Source organism: Camelus bactrianus, chromosome 3 (genome assembly GCF_048773025.1).
Source record: "Camelus bactrianus isolate YW-2024 breed Bactrian camel chromosome 3, ASM4877302v1, whole genome shotgun sequence".
Taxonomy (NCBI): Eukaryota; Metazoa; Chordata; class Mammalia; order Artiodactyla; family Camelidae; genus Camelus; species Camelus bactrianus.
The window spans coordinates 56,350,405-56,373,844 of record NC_133541.1 but is presented as its reverse complement, the minus strand read 5'-3'; the positions used below and the strand labels follow the sequence as shown (position 1 = coordinate 56,373,844).

Below are 23,440 nucleotides of genomic sequence, written 5' to 3'. Positions count from 1 at the left end.
ATCTCTTTGAATAGCACTGTGACAGAATTTCTTTCATGTATTTATTGGTCCTTTTCACTTTTTCTTTTATCAACTACCCACTAACAAAAGCAAATAAACAAACAAAAATACCCTTTTCCATTTTTCTACTGGGATAGTTCATCTTTTTCTTATTGATATAAATGACTTGCTTCTATATTAGAGCTATTAATACTTAGTAGAGCACAATAATTGCAGATACTTTCCCAGTTTGTCACTTGTCTTTCAACTTAGTTTACTGTGGCCTCTATAATTGTTATTTGTTTTTAATATAGTAAAATACAAATATCACTTACCATCTAAAGTTATTAGGTTTCTGAAGACCATTTCAACCAAGAGGAAGTAACAAGGAGGAGATTTACCTTGCCACCTGAAACAACTAAAAAACCAGACAAAATATATACAAGAATAATTTGTCAAGACACTGGATATTAGGCAACAAAAGACAGTGATCCCTTAAATATGAGAAACAAACAAAGTAAGCTCTAAGACTGCCCCAGCTTGTTTCCCAGAGAGAGTTTTCAGGCCATGGTGCAGGGAGACAAAACCTAGGAAGAGCCCATGAAGTTTCAACTTAAGGAGGTGGAACTGGGGATCCAGAAAGGCCAAGCCCATTAAGAGTTTGCAAAGCAAAGAATCAGAGGACAGGGCTACACAGAAAAAGAAGTCTCTTTCATCCCTACTTGATTATGGATTAGCTCACGCATATGAGGAAAGAGCCCAGGTCAAGAAAACAAAAGGATTAATGGAAACAATAGCTGACACTTGCATACAGATTAGAATAATTTGGGTTCCTACTAGTCATAACTTGTGGGGCATTTGATAAAGTCCTCAGAGGAGCTTTGCCTCAGGAATGGAGTAAAATTAGCCTTAGACAAAAGGCTGCTCTGGTCCCACTTAACAAAACTTAACAGATTTGTAAAGGATCAAACTGTCTTCAGAAAACCTAACTGCATCCTAGGACAAAGTTGAAGAGTATTTACAAGAATACAAAAATATCCAGCACCAACATTCCACAAATATCTAGCACCTAATTAAAAATTACCAGGATGCAAAGAAGCAGAAAAATGTAAGTTGTAGTGAAATGAAAGATCAATCAATTGAAACTGGCCCAGAACTGGCATCAGTGATAGAATTAGTTTATAGGGCCTAACAGCAGGAAATGTAAGCTTTGTAGACCATATAGTCTATAAAAACTACTCAACTCAGCTATAGTAATGCAAAAAGCAGCCATAGACAATGGGTTAACAAATAGGCAGGGCTGTATTCCAATAAAATTTTATTTATAAGACGAATCTACTAGGCCAGGTTTGGCCCATAAGCTGTCATTGGACATCCTCTGAGCTAAAGAAAAGACTTAACATGTTAAGGAGAGATACTGAAGTTATAAAAAAAGATCCAAACCAAACTTCTAGAGATGAAAACTACAAGGTCTAAGAAAGAATGAAAGACTACACACTGCAGAAGAAAGGATTGGTGAACTTGAAGACATAGGAGTAAAACTATTCAAAATTGAAACAGAGAGAATACTAAAAAAAAAAAAAAAAAAAAAGCATTGGTCAGCTGTGGGGAAACTTCAGGTGGACTAATATACATATAAATGAGTCCCCAGAGGAGAGGAATGGCTGATGGGAGGGGTAAATAAATATTTATAAAGCTATAAACCCACACATTCAAACTCAATAAACCTAGAGCCCAGGAAACATGAAGAAAACTACACAGAGGCACATCATAATAAAATTGCTTAAAGTCAGTGATAAAGCAGTGATAAACATTTCTGAGTCAGGATAGTGCATATATGGTTGGCAAATTCAGAAAGCAAGGTTACTACATAATCCAGATCTATTTAGATCTTAAGTTTCAGACAGCAGGTAGCTAAATGAGAATAAGAGATTATTTAAAACTTCATCCAAATCTACTTGGTTCCTGTTATCAAGCAGAGTGTTTAGATAGCTAGAGATACTGAAGGAGATGACTATAATAACAGTTCCCAATGAATTATGCCTCATTATGTCTGCCTCCCTTAGCACTGTGATATTGCTGCTTCAGAGGTGGAGTCTATTTATTCACCCCCTTAATATCTGGAAGAACTTGCAACTTGTTTTGACCAATAAAATAAAGCTGAAGTGAGTATGAGTTCTAGAATCTAGGCCTCCACCTAGCTAGCTTCTGCCTTTACTCTCCCGAGATCCAGCCAATATGAGGTTTGTGCTAGACAACTGAATATGACACAACAGGGAGGGAGAGGCTGCAGCCACCAGATAAAAGAAGCCTCAAAAATGTGTCCAGGTGAGACCCATGGGAGAATGATTTAACCAATCTACAGAATCGAGAAACAGTAAATCATTGTTGGTTTAAGCTATTAAGTTTGGGAACAGTTTGTTGTATAAAAACGGATTTCAGAAACACATATTTTTGGTTATTAGTATAATGTTTAGAAAACCCTTGCCACTTCATATTACGATAAGAAGATGGTATCCAGTCTTGTTTTTCCAAATAAGTATCTGGTTATCCTAATAACATTTAATAAATAACAATTTCCCCCCCATTAATTTGAATGCTAGTTTTACTGTATATTAAATTTTGAGGATGCCATCATGGGACAAATCCAAAAGAAAAATGTTCAAACCCACTCTCAAATACAGAAGCTATTAAAGAAAATTAGTAGTGTTTGTAGAAAAAATTCCATATTTCCATTTTAGGTATGTATATGCATATTTTATTATAAATATTATTTTCCTACATTTCAAGAAGAAAATCAGAAACATATGTTTTTCCAACATTTTGTCATGGAAATAGTCTTATTATTCAGAAAGCTTTTTAGTATTATATTCAGTATAATATAATTTTACTGGTACTAATTAACCCTGGTCTTGTAATGTGGTTTCTACAGCTCCCTGACTATGTATTAACCAAATGACCTTACATCAGCTCTAATCCAACTGAAAATGCTTCTTGAAAAAACTTCACTGCAGTCTACAATATGAGAGAAAATTCAAGTCAATTTTTTCCACGTTACAAAAATATGGGAAAAAACAGATTTTATTAAATTCCAGGTAGGAGTTTGTCAACATGCAGGTCTCCTAGGAATTTCTCAGTTCCCTAAAGTGAAATCTGTGAATAAGAAGACATTTTGTGGAAGTTATTGTAATAGCAAAATTAAATATTATGTGCCCACTGACAAAGCATGCTAACAATGTTAAAAGAGAAATCCAATTGCTAACTTCAAGTAAAAGTATAAACTCAAATGACCATTCTTGAGTTGCCTCCTTTTAGCTCTATGACTTTGTCAAATTTTCCCTTATGAATGTCACGGAAGCCACTGAATTGAAGGAGGGGGAAAAAAGCTTAAAAAGGCAGAAAGAGCAAAAGAGCTGATTTCTTAATGGGGTCCCTAGTAAAGACAGACCGCCCATACCTTACTTCCTCTCCAAAAAGTGTCCTACACTGTTACTTAAAATCATATCAATTAGAGACTGACTTCAGTCAATAAATGTCCTCTTTCCAAAACATACAAAATCTCTAAGATGTTTAAGAGCTTATTACATATGTGTAATTTGTTCTTTGATTTAATTTTCTAACAGATTATGGAAATCACCTGCATTGAAGGAGTAGGATTTTTCTAGTTATATTCAAAAGCACCTTGATTCTCCCTGTTATTGGCTTTGAATCTAAAATCATTTTTAATTAAACTTTTAATTTCAAGATAATTGTAAACACACATATAAGATAAGGATGTACTGTAAGAAGTAATACAGAAGGTATATCCTTTACTGAATTTCCCCCAATGGTTACATCTTGTAAAACTATTGCGCAAAACTAAGACAGGGATATTGATATTGATACAGTAAAGATACAGAGCATTTCCATCATCACAAAGATCCCTCGTTTTGCCCTTTTATAGCTATAGTCACCTCCTTCCCTCCTAAACTCTTCTTAATCCTGGCAACCAGTAATTTGTTCTCCAATATATAATTTTATCACTTTAAGAATGTTATTTTATAAAAGGAATCATATATTATGTAACCTTTGGGATTAGCTTTATTCACTGAGCACAGTCCTCTAGTGATTCATCTATTCTGTTGTGAATATCAATATTTTGCTGATTTTTAAGGCTGAGTAGTATTCCAGAGTATGGATGTACCACAGTTTAACGATTCACCCTTTAAAGGACATCAGCTTGGGGTTATTATAAATAAAACTGCTATTAAAATTTGTGTACAGGCTTTTGTATGAGCATAAGTTTTCAATTCTCTGGAATAAATGCCTAGTAGTATAATTGTTGGGTCATATGATAGTTGCATGTTTGATTTTTTAAAGAAACTGCCATACTTTTTCCAGAGTGGTTGTACCATTTTACATTCCAATCAGCAATGTATGAGTGATTCTGTTTCTCTGTATTCTTGCCAGCATTTGGTATTATAACTGTTTTTTAAATTATTGCTATTTTAGCCATTTTGATAGGTGTGTAAAGGCTAATAATATTAAACATCTTTTCATGTGCTTGTCATTTGTATATCCTCTTCAGTGACTCTTCATGTCTTTTGCCTATTTTCTACTGGAGTATTTGTTAAGTTTTGAGACTGCTTTGTAAATTCTCAATAGTGGTCCTTTGTTGGATATATAGTTTGTAAATATTTTCTCCCACTCTGTGACTTTTCTTTTCATCATCTTAATTGGATCTCCTGCAGAAAAAAAGTTTTTAAGTTTGGGGAAGTCCAAATTATCAATTTTTCCTTTTATGCATTGTACTTTTGGTCTCAAGTTGAAGAATTCTTTGCCTAGTTTTAGATCCCAAAGATTCTCTCTTATTTTCTTCCTAAAAGCTTTATAAGTTTTATATTTTATCTTTAAGTCCATGATTCATTTGGGGTTAATTTTTGTATAAGGTATGAAACCTAGCTCAGGGTTCACTTTTTGCCTATGGACATCCAAGTTGCTCCAGCACCATTTATTTAAAAGGCTATCTTTCCTCAGTTCAATAGTTTATGCATTTTTGTCAAAAATCAATTGGATATATTTATGTGGGTCTATTTCTGAATTCTCTGTTCCATTGCTCTATGTGTCTGTCCCTCCAATACCACACAACTTTGATTACTGTGTCTACATAATAAGTCTTGAAATCAGGTAGACTGATTCCTCCCATTTTATTCTACTTCTTTAAAAAAAAAAAAGTGCTTCTAGCTATTCTAGTTCTTTTGCCTTTTCCCATAAATTTTAGGACAATATTATCCATAACTCAATAAATTTTGCTGGGATTTTCAGAGGAATTGTGTATATATATCAGTTTAGGGAAAACTGATATCATTGCTATGTTGAATCTTCCAATCCATGAACACAGTATATCTGTCCATTTATTTAGATTTTTTTTAATTTTTCTTTAATCAGTGGTTTGTGGTTTTCAGCATACAAGTCCTATGAATATCTATCAAGGCTTCCTAAATAATTTCAGATCATGTTTATCTCTCCCTTCCATAAAAATTTGTCAGTGCATATGGAGTTCTATTTAACTCTTGATGTGTAAACCTTGTCCCAAAAACTAACATTTGCTTGAGTGCTGGGTCTTATAAGACAGGGTCTTAATAATTCCCTGTATCTTTCCCCTAATGACTTAGGCAATACCTCGTATCCAGTACATACTCAACACAAACTGAAATGAAAGTATTAAGGCATTTATTTTTAAAAGATTTATTTTTTCCACTGTAACTAAACCTCTTACTAACCTGATAATGAAAGCACATTTTGGCTATAAAATATTGTTTTGTATAAAATTAATGTGAATTTTAATTTTGGAAGTATGCTGATACAAGTTTATCAAATATATGGTGAAATAATTATTGTGCACTTATGAATGAATATTACACATTGTGGTAGCTAATCTTTAAAGATACCTCTCCTCCTTCCCCACTCTCCTCCCCTCCCTGCTACGTTAACCATGCCTTCTGAGTGTACACATGCTCTTACATGGTTTTCTGCCTTTAAATCTGGGCTGGCCCTGAGACTCACTTTTGTCCAAGAGAGTATGGAAGAAGAGACACTACATGCTTTCCAAGGTTAGGTTATAAGAAATCCTTTAGATGCCAAGGGTCTCTTGGACTATGTGCTCTGGGGGAGAAGGTTACCAGGTAAGAAGTTCAGCAACCCTGAAACAGCCATGCTAGCGGAAGCCCAAGACTACCACATGGAGAGGCCATGGAGAAAGAGAGATGCCCTGCCAGGCTCAACTATTCCAGTCATTCCAACTGAGGTCCCAAACATATGAATGAAACAGCCATCTTGGATGTCCAGCCCACTTGGGCCTTCAAGTGACTCTAGCCCTAGTTGTCGTTTAAAGCCACTAAATTTTACAGTGGATTTTTTAGGCAGCAATATATAATGAAAATACATACTTAAAACATAATCACCTGGGCACAGGCAAAAAACATTGTAATATACATGTGTTTTTTATTTCAGTCATATCCCTAAAGCTATTACTGTTTTATTTGTCTATTGCTGTTTTTCATGATTTTATTTTTGTTAATTCTATTACCACTTTCAATTTTATTCCATTATTTCATATTATAAATTATAACTGGCATTAATAACACACAGTAACACAACAACAGAAAGCATTTTCTCTTTGTAGAATCCACTCAATTAATCATTAAAATATGTAGCTTTTAAACAGTTTTTGAAAGTAGGGATAATGTCTTGACTATTATTTCTCTATACAAAGTAGTATATAGTAGTTATTTAATAAAGACTGAAAATTAAATTGGTGAGCGATGGGAAATGATCATTTGGTGATAAATTCAACAAATGTCATGTACTGAATTCACCACTGACTCAGTTAAAATTTTTTTAAATAAAGAAAGACTATTTGACAGCCATTGTCACATCTGTTTAAAATTCTTAAGCTTTTATTCCAGTTCAATGATATCCATTTTAATCCATTATTATCCTCAAATGCATACTGTAATTAACCATCAATCAATCCACAAATAAAAATAAAATAATTTGATACTTTAAATGCGTTTGAGGGCATAATAGGAAATAATTAGAAATAAATACAATTGTCCTTTAATATAGCTTTTGAGCAAACTAGAAAAATCTTTTTAAAAGCCTTGTTCAGACTTCTTACCAAGTTTTTGCAATATCCATTTTTTTTTTTTTGCCAGCTTAATGGAGTAACAGTTCCTTAAAACTTTAGTGAGTACCTAATGCAATTCTATATTCTATACGTATCACTAATAATTTTCTACTCTAATTGTTTACATACCTAGTTTACAAAATCAGTTTCTGAAAAACCTTGATGGTGACTATCTGGAAAAATTATGAATATATCTCTATTTACTAAAACCTCTGTCTTCCATACTTCATGGTTTACTTTCTATTTCATGAAAGTGACCCAGTTTCCAACCATTTCAGCTGCCTGGTTAAAAAAAAGAGAGAGAGAGAGAAGAAGGAAGGAAGGAAGGAAGCAAAGAAGGAAAGAAGGAAGGCAGGCAGACAGGCAGAGAGGGAGGGAGGGAGGGAGGGAGGAAAGTTACTAACAGTTGGATAAAAGGCTGAGAATTTATTTTAGTCCCAATGCATTCATATGCACTTTTAAAAGAAAATCTAGAAGTTCATCAGCCAGAAAATATATTATAAAAGGTGTTGAGAATGAATTAGACATGTTCAAAGACTCTCAAGAGGGTCTTCAAAATGAAGCTGCCCATGAGACATGGTGTTAATCAAGTAATTGAAAGAAAAAAAACAGCATTGCTAAGTTCCTATTTACTGAGATATTTCTGGGTTCAACAAATGAGAAAATAAAAGAGAACAGGTGTTAAGGGGTTCCTAAATAATACTTCTCATATTTTTTCTATCTTCTTCAAAAATTCTCACACAGTCACTTCACTGAATTCTACAATATAAGATTGTTACAAATCACTGTGGCCAAGAGGCTTAGAAAAAAACTTAGTCTGCCTGTACCCCTTTATCTTCATAAGACAGAAGTTTAGGGGTCAGGACTTGAAGTTTATCAAGAACACTGAATGATTGGCTTAGTCCAGACAGAACCACAGAGCATCAAACCAAACTGTGAAACAAAGGGAGAGACCAGGAATGTGAATCAAATTACAAGGGTGCTTTCAGAAATAAATGGAGATTTATACAGGACCAAGAACAAGGAAAAGCAGAAAGATGAGCCAAGCAAAGTGAAAAATTCAGAGTCAGGAGAGGAGGGAAAATGAGGTACTGAGGTTTGGAGTCCCTGGCTGACCAGGCTCCCTGGTAGAGAGGAGGCTCTAATTGGTCTCTACAATATACCAGGTTGCAGCTGGTATTAGCTCCACCTCCACCCAATGTAATGTATGTGTTAATCCCTAAATACTTAGCCCCAAGGGTCTTAATATAGCTTTTACACACTTTCCAGAGCCAAAATATTGAAAAATTTCCTCCTGGTATTCCTACAGCAGAATGAGAGCAGACAAATGAATGACTGCACTTTTGTATGATCCTTACTCATAATTTCTTACGTAGGAAATGACCAAGGAACTCCAAAAGAGGTAAAATACTCATTTGATCTTCTAAGATTTCTGGTGCCTTCTTCTTTGAATATGAAAGTGTATACTAAAACTTTCATTGCACATTAAAGTAAAAAACTATCAATCTAAGAAAGCAGTGGATAGTGGCTAGACAGGAATATATATCCTTTGAATAATATAAATCTTAAAACCTCAGTATTTAAACCCTTCGACCTACTGAGATGCTTGGAAAGATTATGATGGAAGAAAATTGACTGAATTACACTCAAGTTAGAAAGTCAGTATTTTTCCCATTCTTAAAAACCATGATTCCAATGCACCAAGACCTTACTCCCTAGTAATAATTGATCAAAGAAGAGAGAGTTCACTGCTTACTTTACTGCAGTCAGTTAAAGATCAGAACCTATAAGAACCTGCCAACAAAATACTCCAGACAAGTGCAAAATCTATGAAGTATAAGGAATATATGCCCCACACTATAAAGAAAAGAAAATCTTACAGCTTTTTCTAAAGCATCAATCAAATCAGAATGAAGTGCCACAGAGAGGATTTTGCTTTATGAAGTGCTGGCTTCCTTCAAGGTCATTCATGGCGGTGATGCAGAGATGTCTGCGGTACTGTGCTTTCAGTCTCGGGTAGAGAACTGCCTAGGGTCCTTACTTAATGAGTTTACTAGCTGAGCTTCATCTTAATAGAAGAAGTTGAGTTCTAAAAAAAATTTTTTTTAATCTCATCTCAGTGCAGTCTCTTTCATAGCTACAAAAAAATAAACACACTTACTATAAAGTAATGAATATTAAGTTAAAATAAATGTGACATCCAAAGAGTCACTAAATATTATTACAAATGCCAGTTTTTTTCATTTATTCATCACTCTGCTAAAAAATCTATAAAATACTTACCTTTTAACACCGAACCTCATATTTGTTGCTCTCCTTTCTCTCTCAACACCTTTCATTTATTAAACCTCAAATCTTTGAAAGACAATCCAACTTACAAAGGGTATAAAAAGCCTAAACCAATGGATTGTGAAACAAGATTAAAATTAGGCAGCAGATAAATCTAAAATGTAGACTTAGCATATAATTTTTTTAACTATCAGAATGTACCTGTACCTCCACATTAAAAAGGAAAGAGGACCACTTAGCATGCTTCACATATGTAATACATTATTCTACCACCATACTATCGAGGAAGTCCAATTTGGTGTGTTATTCCACCAATGTTTTCTATTTGATCATCTTGTCTGATCTTTTAGTGTAAAATTCATCATTGATGACCACACACATGTTTAGTAAGCCCTCTGTTATACTTAAGCAATCCATATTATACTAGTTTCTCTGAGAATATTATTATAATTAGAGGCCCTCAAAAGGATCATCACATTTTGCTTTTCTCTAAAATCTTTCAGCCCCACTCACAGGACAAGAACTACATGGCCACAAAAACCAAAGATAAATTCCAGAGAAGTTCCTGAGGATGACTTGCGTATCCTCCTATGGCACTTCAGGGTTATGGGAGTAGCCAAGAACTTCTGGTTGTCTCTTTAAGTATGTCCATAAAAATGATCCAAGTAATACTATACAAAAGAATTTTATAATTAAAAAGTACCATAAAAAACAAAGAACAATGTTCAATTCAAATAATAATATTCAATACTAGTAATGGAGAAAACCCAAAAAAACCTAACAGAAACCATAAAATGCTAGCAAAAATATTTTCTTTTCTAAACTTTCCAGAGAAATATGTCACTACTTTCAAGGAGTGTTTTATTCCTTTTAGTATCCTTTAACACAGCGCCTGACACTCAGTAGATACCCAAAAATATTTTGAATGAATGTTGAATGAAATGTTGAGTAAAAAAAAAATGAAATTAAGAAAAATATAGGCACTAGCTTACTAAGGTTAGTGGAGCATCATTTAGCATGCAGAAATAATACTTCACAAATTCAAGTATAACCAGGGAGCTTAGCATGTATGGATAGTCAATATTCAAAGACATTTTTGTTTTGAAAAAAATACTTCAGTGAAAAATTTGTAATTTGTTTATTCTAAAGTTACTTATGGTACTATTACGCAATAAACTATACAATAACATAAGAGATGTTTGTAACTAAACGTTCTTTATGAAAATAATTACAGATTAACAAATTCTAAATCTACTAAATTTAATATACAATATAGTACAAAACCTTCAAAATACAAACTAGATAACTTCTCTTAATAAATTCAGCCATAGAGTTTTTAGAGCATTGAGCATTTAACCCTGCTATTTAACATGGATGTTGGATGTCCATTCAAAATATGCTTTAATTTCTCTCACCTACATATTTCTAGGCACTGAAAAACCCATCTAACCTCTCTATGTCCTCCTATGCAAGCTCTTTATATCTTGCCCTCATGGTATTTTCCAACTGTCTGCCTTAAACAAAGAGTCCTTTCTGGCACTGGCTTGTTGCTAGTCAGTATTTAGCTCTCTCTTTCTGTAGCTAAGAGAGAGCAACCATCTGCTTCCCACAGCTTTTCATTCCTATGATAGCTTTCTGCTCTTTCCTCTTCCAACTCAGATACAGAAAGCAAGAGATAAAACAAAGCATCTTAGGTCCACAAGAAGCTGTAGAATACTCAGGAGAGTTTCCTCCCAATCAGGAAAATGCTTCCTTAGCAACCAAGTTACTAAGGCCAATTAACCTCCCTTCTCTATCAATATTCAATTTACATTGAAACCCTTTTTGGTTAAGCCCTTCAGTTTTACAATGAGCTTTCTGGCAGAGAAAAAAGGTACTTCTGTCTTAAAGGAGCCAGGCCTTTTCTCCTGAATGCAAGTGTGATTTGAACGAAACATAAAGTGTTAGGTGATTTCCGAACATGATGTAAGAAACTGGAAACACAGAAATGGCAAAGAAATTAAGTGCAATCAACCAGCATAGGCCTAAAATGAGACTGGAACATTTCAGAGACTAGATACCATGGAGAATAAGAGAAAAGATGCTTTGTAGCTGCCATGGTCTCATACTTGCCTTGGCTGATTTACGTCCCTTCCCCAGGACCAACAAAACCCAGGTTACCACTAAATAATCACAGCATCAGTAAAATTCTAGAGAAAAGATGAATGTAAGAGAGAAGCACAGACAGTATTAAAACCAAAGAATTCCCTTTCAGGCAAGAAAGTAAAAAATTAAAACTAGAGGAAACAGCATTTCAAAGTCATGAACTAACTTAGAAATAGTAAAAACTATAACACATTTAAAGAAAAGGAGGTGATTTTATAAAACCATACAAATGTACAACTAAAATTCTCCCTCCTCCCAAGATTTCAAGCTGTGAGATGGAGGCTACATTTTTCTAAATCTCATAATTAAATTAATATACTGCATTCTAGTTAAGGTAAGGAAAATGACAAATATTATACAATAGGTAATTAGTTGTATTCTGATGTTCATTTTCGAGGTCTTGATGAAGTAAAATCCTTTGCTGAATAATTTTAAAGTTTCTTTAAATTCTATATATAATGCAAAATGGAACAACTTGTATCTAGTAATTTATAATAGGCACTATAAATCATCCTTCGGCAGTCTGGCAGCAGCTCTCCAATAACAACATGCAAACCACTATATCTCAAAACAATCCTTGCTTCTAAGTTATAATACAGAATTTCAGAACCAGTTTTGTTTTCTGGTATTGTCACTTAACCTTTGCAGGACTTTCTATATCCCACCTGCACAAAGATTTACTCTGAACAGTAAAGCTGCCTTCAGGTTGTTCTGATAAAAATTAACGTTAGTTAATCCTTGGCTCCCATATCCTATTTGATCCTCATAACAACCCTGTGAGTCAGGATTGTTACAGTGCCCTTCCTCAGGTGAGATGTTTGATGTTGAAAAAGAATGGAGAAAGGAATATAAACTTCATGAAGTGCCCACCACTTTTTGAGCAATGGTCAGGAGTTTTCTTCCAAGACAGCATTTAATGCACAACTCCCAATTCCCCACCTCCTGGCTCCTTTAAGTATTTGGAACCCATGTTTACAGATGAGGGATTTGAGGCTCAAGGAGGTTCTGTAACATGTTCAAAGCACACAGTTAAAATGAGGGAAAGTAGGGATTTAAAACCAAATTTGTCCAACTCCAAAGCCCTGTTCTTTCAATCATGCCATACCTGAAGCCCATGGCAGCCCCATTATGCTACTCTCCAAATCCTTTACACTGACGTTAGCAATTACCAAGGTCTAAGTAATATTTTCTAAATGTGAGCTATGAACCATTAGGAGGTTCTGAAATCAATTGCTGGACTTCAACCAGTATTTTTTAAAAAACAAAATAGAGCAGAATAATAGAGTAGGTAGATCAAAAAGAATAAGAATTGTTTCTAATGAACCTTGGTTTCAAGTATGTGTGTATGGAATGTACTGAGCCTTGATGCAAAATGTATTTCTTACTGTGGGTTTATATCAAAAAAAGTTTGAAAGCCACTGGTCTTAGCGGATGCTCTCATATAGACTCAGATCACGGAAAGACTTATCAAGGGACTAGAAACCACTCTGCTCAACTCTGTTTACTTAAACAACATCAAGAAACACAAGACAGGAAGCCCCTTCTCAGACAAGGCAGAAAAAGGATTACCCAGAATCAGCATGGGAGAAGGATGCTGATTGTATAATTACACACCTCCTTCACAGCAGCTCTAGTCCATCAAGTAGATAGTATGGTTTATTTTTTACAGCACTAATTACGTAATTATCCATAACATTAAATCAGTTCCACCTGATTCAGTCTATCAGAGGTTTCCTGAGACATTCATTTGTTTATTATTTTTAAAAAGAATGCTAAACTACCAATCATCTCATATGTAAAGCTCCAGTGTGGAAGCTGGCAAACTTTTCTTGAAAAAAGATCTTCTGTCAAATGTGACACTTTTGGTCCTTTGGGATAAATGATAATTGAAATTTCATCTTAATATACCTTGGAGCGTCTACAAACAGATTTCAGACAATACCTGGTTATTTCCATTTATTTAAGGTAGAGTTATTTTTTACCCTTAGGCACGTTCAGAAATAAACTTTAATAAATATTCCTGGCTACTTTATTTAATAAGTACCATTTAATAAACAGAGCAAAAAATGACAATGACAAAATACTTATTCTAACATTGCTGACTTTTAGTAAGTTAACAGTATATTGGAAAGAAGGGAAATTTTAAATAGTTCCAATACAGAAAAATCACGATACAAGCTATATTAGTGTCTTACATGCCAGGCACTGGGTTAGATGCTAAGGACACAGTGGTGATGGAAGTGATCTAATCAGGCCAGTGCTTAGAGTCCAGAAGTAGGGTTCAGAACCACTATTTCAGTTTGAAAATGTTTTGTTATCTCCCTGTAAAATAATTCACCCATATTTTTAATAAAGCCCATTTAATAGTGAGCATTTCAGGGACTATTGGAAGAAATATTGGGGCTATGTGAGTCCTGTTATATAAGGAGCAATCTACATGTACAACTATCCCAGTTCTGGGAAATGATTTTGTAGTTAAAAAATATTCTATATAACAGTCTTTATCTGACAGTTTAAAAAATCCTGACAAGTATCTAATTTCGTTCAAACTAAAAAAAAATAAAATTCAACAATCCCTTAAACATCTAAAGATTGCAGTTTACCATGATATTTCACATTTCCATTTTAACATTCAATTTCTTTAGAATACATAACAAGATTGTTTTTGAGCCTTGTGTAGAATATTATGCTGATGGATATTTCTTTCACTGCAGAAAATATTTTTTAATTAACCTTTTCAAATTAATTAAGGAAGAAAAAGAATTTTAAATATAATTTTTCACTTTGCAAGGTTTCTTTTTTTATTACTGTTGTATTTTGAAATAATTATAGATTCAGAGTAAGTTTAAAAAAGTACAAAGAGGTCCTGTGTAATCTTTACTTAGCTTCCCCCAATGGTAACATCTTAATAACTATAACAAAACCAGGAAATTGACATTGGTACAATCCACAAATCTCACTCAGATTAAACATAATTAATAAAATACTTCTGAAAGCTCAAATATTTTAAATTCTATTTAATCTTTTGTGAGAACAAATCTCATTTTACTATATTCCAAGCAATGTGTCCCTCTCCACACATGGACGAGTTTCCACTGACTTCAAAAAAAAATCAAAGGGAGATGAAGAAGTATAAAATAGTGGTTTTACTTTCATTTATTTTAGATTTAATTATAAAATCAAGATAACCTGCTCAGAAATTTTCTATGAAAAAAAATCCACATAAAGTTTGAAACCCCCAGTCAATCCATTAAAAGATTCTTTTTTAAAGTTATATCAGAAAAAGCATCTCAAACTTATTTTTTGTAAATGGGAGAAATATATAATTAGAGTAACTAAAATTACACACTAAATGTTCTTCCTCAGAAACAACTAGCTCCTATTAGATCTTTACAACTGGACATAATCATTCCACACTGAAAGTTAGATTTTCATACAGAAAGTATCAGCTCAGTATTGTCTCAAGTACACACACATCTGCTGCTAGAAATGATCTTACTTTTGATTTTAAAAAACATCCCAATATTAGAACTATACATAAAGGAAGCTTTCTGATATAACTTACTGCTGAGTTAAAATATAATGGCTATGGCAGGTGCCTGTACAAAGGCTTTTCTACTGGCTTGAAAAGTAGAAAGAGAATTAGTTACCTGACTGGATTGATTCAACTGATTTCTCTCAAAAAATAGATTCTCTCTTTGCTCTGCCAAGGAGAACAGAACACAGAAAATTTGAAAGGTAGAAGTAACTTTAAGCCACTTAGGTTATAGGTTGTCACTAAATCTAATAGTCTCTGAATTTTGCAAAGTGATATTACTCAGGTACCAAAGGCCTGGAGAGAAAAGAAGATTCAGGAGAATGTGAAGCATGTTCCTGCCTCTATATAAGACTTCCTGGTTTCACAGCAGAATACTAAATTGCTTTAAGACCCCCAAGATTTTATTAGATAGTTCAAATAGTTTTAGTGCCACATCTCTATATGTGGTTTCTCATGAGTTCTGAGAATAAGTTAACACACACTACTGTCATATAGTCATTAAAGAAATATAGTTTATATAATAAATACTATACTTAGTACAATAATCCACAATCTTATTGGAACTGCAAATCCTAATCAGACTCAACTGGTTTTCAGAATATCCTATGCTCTCCCCTCTCAAACACTATACCACTCTGACATATATTTACACTCTAAATTAAATAAAATTCAAATTTACTTTGTCTATGAACATTTTCATAATACCTCAAGAAAAACATAAAAATGGGATTATGGGATTGCGGTCTGCTGGATTAACAGTTATTTTCTTTAAAAATCCATTTATCTTGGAGGAAGGTATAGCTCAGTGATAAGAGCGCATGCCTAGCATGCACAATGTCCTGGATTCAATCCCTAGTACCTCCATTAATATAAATAAATATATAAACAAATAAACCTAAAAAATCCATTTATTATATTATATTACATTTATATTATAAATCTGTCAGTATTAGTTTCATTAAATCAAAAAACAAATACTGAGTGACTGTTACAGGTACTTCCATTTGTATCTACACACATTAAATATAACAGATTTTCTGGTATTTTAGCACTGCTTTAATAATTACATTTTCAAATAGTAGGGGTAATCATACTTATTACTCATCATTTACATTTATCAACATGTGTATAATTCAGTCTAAAAATAGCAGTTGCTTTACAGAGAAACTGTTAACACTGAGAACTATAGCTTGTCATTTATTCCATTATATTAAAAAAAAATCCACAATATTCTGACATATGAGTCTATTTCAGCCATACAAAATAGAACTCATCCTAGAAGCCACTTAATAAAATCCTTAGGGCAAATGAGTCTATTTGAAGACCTGCTTACCTCAGAAGATCATCATTCTCTGAATACATTCTTTTGGCAACTGAGATCATCTCCTGTTACTGATTCTCAGCTTTATGCTTCAGGGAATTTATGATAGGTTGTTTTTTGTTGAGGGCTTTCTATAATATTCTACCTGCCTTGGACTAAGGAAAGTCCCAGTTAGTGGACTACAAGGCCTTAGGACAAAAATCCTTTTTCCCAGTAGCATACTATTGCTATTTTTATGACTCTATCATTTTCATAGTTTTAAAAAATGTAATCTGAAGGTGTAACCTGAGGCTTTAAAGTAATGAAGATAGTAAATGAATAAATAAAATATGCTCAATACGCATCTCTGATAACTCTTCAAAAGGAAGAAATGGAACTTCAGACAGAAGAATCCAAAGTTGAATAATATAAAAAAAATCACTGACCAACTTAAAATAAATATTTATGGGTACTTAAATTGAATTAATCAAAGGGCAAAATCTGGGCCATTTCTATTCTATGAAAATGATTCAGAATTTCATAAATAAAGAAGTTAGAGACAAAAAGAAAATGCAAAGCAATGTCACACAGAAAGCTACTTCTATAGGAAAGACTTTCAGGCATTTCTCTCTTCTAAGTATGCATTAATAAATTTTACTACTGATTATTAACAATCAATATCCATGCTGAATATTCATCTCACTGTATCCTTTCACTAAGAGTGGTTTAATGTTAAACACGATAGAAAATTTACACCTGTTTCTCCATTCTAGTCACTGTAGTCTTTATTAGCCAATGAGTTAATTTATAACCCTACAAAATATTTTTAAAGGTTAGCAGTTACTTTGCAATAATATTTACATATGAGTTTTAAAGGTTAATAATGGCTAATCTTCATCAAAAAATTATATAACTGGAATATAGAGCTTGTGTTCCCACTTCCATTCTCAAACTATTGTTTTATTTACATAAATAAGGCTTTGATAAGAACTTTCCACAATACACTCATATTCATTAAAGGAGAACAACTGTTAAATCACGTTTTCCCTACTATTAAATGATCATACCTTAATTTCTCTAAGGAACATCTTCAATTAAATCCAAAAAATTCATAAGTTGATAAAGTGAAGTATTAGCACCAACATCCATTTATGGAAATTAGTGTTACATACAATAAGATATTCCAAAGACAGTGTTGATTATTTTGGCTCTTACTGAAAATATTCATTTACATTTCCAAGATTTCAAATTGAGGCAGTAGATTTCTCTTGGTTACTGGTAAAGAAAGGATTGTGTTCAAAAATTGCCACAGTTTGGTTTGTTATTTCACAAACTCAAAAATATCACAAGCAAATCATATTAACTACTTTTAACAATAAATGTCTCATCTAATGATTAACCTATAAGAACTCCTGTTCCCCAAAACCAGTACTAAGATACCCCAATATATTTAGTAGATTTCTGAATATCATTTCACTCTTTAAAGTATTATTTTAAATTATATTTTAAAATTTCAAAGAAGACATAGATTATGATTGTCACAAATTACTTCACTTACATATTCCATTATATTTCACACTGATTTTTAAAATCCTGTAATTATCTATATACCATTACAGATAATCTCACAGCCATAAAAGTCATGAATCCAGCTATCCTTCTACAGTCAAGATTGTCAGTTCTGGTTAGAACAAAAGAGTGAGTTGATCTCCCACTTCATACATGGCCAACTTTTTTTTCAATCTTCTTTAAAGCACCTATTAATAGAGGCATTCTTTTAAGCATCTTTAAACTGGAAATGTGATATGCAGATATTGACTGGGCTTTAAATTCTTAAGAGAATTCAGAGGTCCCCAGCTCAGTCTACTACACAATGCAGGAATCCTTTCTATAATATTACAGTCTGGGTAATAAAAAGATGGCCTAAGGACCACTTGCAGCCCTTATATATAGTGTTTCTGGCCTACAGAGATTTTTTTATTTTTTTAATTAAACCAACACACAAATCCAGACCCCGGCCTTCTCTTGACATTCTACCTGGAGCTGCATATGTAAAGCTCCTTTGGATGAGCCATGTCCTCTCCACTTCTCCACACCTCCCACCACTTCCCATCAACCTGCTTTACTCACTCATCAACTGCTTGGTGCATTAAGCATCTGAGTATTTCAGTCAGTAGCCGCTGTTCGGAGAAAAAGTTATCTACTGTGTGACTGAACATTTCCATGAAAGGGAAGGGAGCTCACATCTTTGCAAGATGACCAATTTTATTGTAGGCAACTCTAAACAGTAGAGAGATTTGTCTAGAATAATTTCCAGACACAAACTAGTTCTATTCTTGGAAACAAAATGAGTCTACTTTCCCTTCCACAGGAAGGGCTTCTAGATATCTTAAGACAACTAACTTTCCTGGGTCTTCAGTTCTAGTTTAACATCCCCACAACTCCCAAATATTCCTCATAATAATATATTTTCAAGCCCACTCATGGCCCTTGGCATGCTTGTCTGCATGGATAAATTCTACTTATGATTCATTTTTAACTATTATTTATGGATTCATTCATTATGCATTCCTGCCATCAGAGTTGTTCTTCACATGTAACAGTGTAATATTTCCCTGATCTAGATCAGTGATTTTCCAACTTTTTGGTCTCAATACCCCTTCACATTTTTAAAATTCATTGAGGACTCCAATGAACTTTTGTTTAAGAGAGTTATGTTAATGTTTACTGTATTAGAAGTTAAAATTGAAATTAAAAAAGATTATTAGTTCACTTAAAAAATACATGGAAAAGATACTTGGTAATATAATAGTAAATTTCTATGAAAAATAGGTATGTTTTCCAAAACAACATAAATTAGTAAGAAAAGCAGCACTGTTTTATATTTTTGAAACTTTTTTTAACATCTGGCTTAATTGGAGACAGCTGGATTCTTATAACTATTCCTGCATTCAATCTGTTGCAATATCACATGAAGGTAGCCTCTGGAAAACTTGGGGAAAATGAAAGTAAAAAATGTAAATAACATCTTAATATTATTAAATAGTTTTGACCTTATGGACCCTTTGAAAGGGTCTCTGGAACCCTCCAGGGGTCCCCAGACCATATGTGGGATCCATTTATGCTTTAATTAATGTAGCTTAGGTTCCAGTTAGTTTCCATGGCATTCTTTTCACTTATCTTGAGCTTGTGGTCAACCAAAATTACCAGCTCTTTCTCAAACAAACTGCTGTCATGTCAAGCCTCCCCCTTTGCATCTAAATGCAGACCTCATACATATACTTCCTCACAGATCCCATTTTGTTGGTTTCAGGTTACTCTTTGGTAGTAGATGCTGTTGGTGCCCTGCCCAGGTCTCCTTAAGGCTATTATACCCATCCTCACTCAGCTGTTGTACTTGTTGGCTGATAACACACAGTGGCCCCCTTCTCTGAAGAATTTCTCAGTAATACTGAAGTCATCTTGCTTGGGTAGCATGTCTACCTCTATGTTAGCCAATGACTGATCGTCAAACCAATAACTGTCACAGAGTACAAAAGGCCAACCTCAAAGACACAAGTTTGGGCTAATTCTGGGTATCTATCCCCCAGAGCTTCACGAGAATCAGACTAAAGTTAGTCTCTAGCTGAAACCATAACCTTTCTTAGCTTTTATCCCTTGTTCTGTCCTGCTTCTGTCACTCTCTTTCTCCTAAGAGCACAACCCTAATAAGTCACTTTAACAGGAATCTCCATCTCAGGCTCAACCCAAGACCCTTTTCATCCCATCAAGACTGTTGCAATATCAACTCTATCAAACATCATATTAACTAACCATCTCAGTTATATAGCACCTCAAATATGCTAAGCATTCTATTCTAAAGTAGTGCAGTGGTTCTCAAAGTGTGTCCCTGAACCAGCAGCATCAGCATAACCTGGGAACTTGTTGGAACTGCAAATTCTCAGGCCCAGTCCAGACCTACTGAATCACAAACTTCATCACAGAGATGTGCCATAAGTAACTAATCCACTACTGTTGAACATTTCAGTTGTTTCTATTTTTTCCCATTATAAATAATGGGAAAATGAGTACATTTGCAGGTAAATCTTTGTGTACATTTCTGATTATATTATGAGTATTTGTCTGTAATTTACTTTGATGTAAAAGCATTACATCAAAAAAGAAGATGTATTAATAGATGAATAGAGGGATAGATATACAATACAGCAAGCACAGCAAAGTGTTAATGGTAGAGTCTAGATGATAAGTACATGGGGTGTTCCCTGCAAAATTCTTTCAATTTTTTCATATGCCTGAAATTTGTTGGGAAATGTTGCCAAAAAATGTTGAAAAAAATTATACTTTACTAAGCTAAATTCCTAGAATTGGAATAGATCTTTCATTGTATGTGCACATCTTTAAACTTCATGAAGTTAAAACATCAACCGGAAAGTGTCAGTCCCCTCACGCTGTCAACACCACTTTTGAGTGTTTTTCAAATCTCTGCCAGCTTGTTAGGTAAAAACTGGTAGTTCATCCTTTAAATCATCATCATATGCATTTTCTAAAGTTAATACATATGAGCCGAAAAGCTTCCTAACATGCTTGGCTTCAGATATGATGTTGGTTTTTTGAACCACGAAGCAGTAATCAAGATTTGAACACTCACTCAGGGCACTTTACTTTATTACCAAACACAATACCCTCATGAATAACTTGCAAACTAAGTTATATTGGCGAGAGTTACTTCCAGGCCAGCATCATACACTGGCGAAGGGGGTTAGCACTGGATTGACAGATAGGTCTGATTTAACAGGTCCTGAGAAAGGGCTCTTCCTTAAAAAAAAAGTCTCCTTTCCCATTTTACCAGGATACTCGGAATTCTAAGCATTAGCTTTCTTTCTTTATGTTGAAGCAATTTGATCCCCACCAATTTTATTTTAAAATTCAAGTATTTTACTTCAGTATGGGTTCCACATAATTATGGTGCATCCATAGGATGGAATGCATTAGAGCCATTAAAATATGGATATCTACATTTACTGACAGGGAAAGGTATCCATGCTATCCCTGCTCATTGCAGAACAGAGCTACGTATGTGTGTATATGATAGAATGTATGAAACTAAAATATTAATAGCTATTACTTCCAGTTTAAGGATGTATGGGAATTTTTTTAACTTTGTTATATATTTCTCTATTGTTTATTTTTACAATGGATATATTAAAAATTTTATTAACAATAAAAACTACAATAAGGCTATTTGCATTTTGATCAAAAGAAAATTGGAAATATCCCAGAAAACCATTAATCCATTATTAGTACCTTATTAAATTTTAATTTAGCAAGATTTTCAAGTCAGGGTTAAAGTCCCCTAAGGAATGAGACCCAGATCCGGCATATTTTAAAAGGCATGAGGAAAAAAATTAAAGGCAGACTAGGCAAAGAGGTCTCTACCCAAGTCTTAAACAGCTGAGGGTCAGGCCTGTATTATCCTGGGGGAATTTCACTGGAGAAAGATCAACAGGCAACAGAAAGTATGTGGTCTTCAGATCAAAGAGGAACCAAAAGGGTGAAGACTCACCACAATCTGTACAGACGTGGAGTGGATCTTTACCACAGTTCCCACTTTCAATATTATACGAGAAAATACCTCCTACAAATGATGTTCACTTCTCCTCCTACAGCAGGCTAGGATCTGATAGCAGTTAATTTTTTAAAATATATATTTATCAATTTAAATTTTTACTTCATACTTTACAAAGATTGAAAAGGAAAATGTGACATGTTAAATCACTCACCTCCATCGGAAGACATGTCTGTACAAGGGCAGATGTTCCTAGATGTGACACCGTAGTCCCACTTTTAATTTGCAAATGTGTTTTGCACATGTAGCCATCAGAAGAGTCCTGTGTTCCAACACCAAAGAATACATAAGAAAATGCCAATTATTGTAGGAATTCATCATTCTAAGAACTACAGCTTCTCATAAGCTCCAAAACAAGCAATGAAAGACCAAGTATATTAGATGAGATGAGATAATATGGATAAAGAAATTCATCCAATATCCCTGCACATACTAGATACTCAATAAATAAAAGTTTTAATCCCTTACCTTTCTCAGCTATTAATGATCTCTCTCCTTCTCTTAGATTAAATCTCCCCCACCTCCTTTTTGTCCCAAGCAGTTCATAGCACAGAAGCCACAGAACAACGCTTTAGGTTGGCAGCTATTAAAAAGCATTTAAACTTACAGAAATACCTTATCACATAATTAATATTTATGTTCATGGCATATATAGAAAGAGAAATTTTAGGAGAACTTGAATCTAGAAGGAACCCCCATTTCAATTTGTTGTTCAAAGCAAGATCTCCATTAAAAGGTCCCAGAAAGGTAATTAGGCAGCACATTCCTAAGCACTTCCAGGAATCTGCACTTTACTCCCTTACATGAATACCTCCTCCATTGTGGTTTACAGCACATTGCTCATTGAGAAAGTTTTCTCCTATATTGCACTGAAATATTTCCCTTTAACCTTAATTCACTAGTTCTAGTTCTTCCCTCTGCAGTCTAAACTCTTTTCCACTGAGCCATCCTTCAAAGAGCTGAAGACAATTACCACCATTCTCAAATGTTCATTAGAATATATGATTTTCAAGCCCTTCACCAGTTGCATCTCTCCTGTTTCTTGTACTTAACTTCATTAGTTAAGTACATTAATGAATGATGTTCATCTAACTGTGGTCAGTTCCTTTTATTTTTTTAGGCAAAACTTGTTTGAATTTAATGAAGTCATGTGTAAAAATGTAATATCTCCTACACAAAAACACATACATATCAATGAATATTATTTTTTTAACATTTTTTATTGATTTATAATCATTTTACAATGTTGTGTCAAATTCCAGTGTTCAGCACAATTTTTCAGTTATTCATGGACATATACACACTCATTGTCACATTTTTTTCTCTGTGAGTTATCATAACATTTTGTGTATATTTCCCTGTGCTATACAGTGTAGTCTATTCTACAATTTTGAA

The 23,440-nt window shown here is 33.8% G+C and overlaps 1 protein-coding gene across 3 annotated transcripts in view; it reads right to left on the bottom strand.

Moving 5' to 3' along the window:
- ATG10 (autophagy related 10) overlaps positions 1–23,440 on the bottom strand; it is a 210,416-nt gene that overhangs the window by 128,647 nt on the left and 58,329 nt on the right. For all 3 annotated transcript variants that reach the window (XM_074360322.1, XM_074360323.1, XM_074360324.1), the window contains exon 3: positions 22,200–22,307. In XM_074360322.1, coding sequence (XP_074216423.1) covers positions 22,200–22,307 — 108 coding nt within the window. The remainder of the gene's footprint in view (positions 1–22,199; positions 22,308–23,440) is intronic.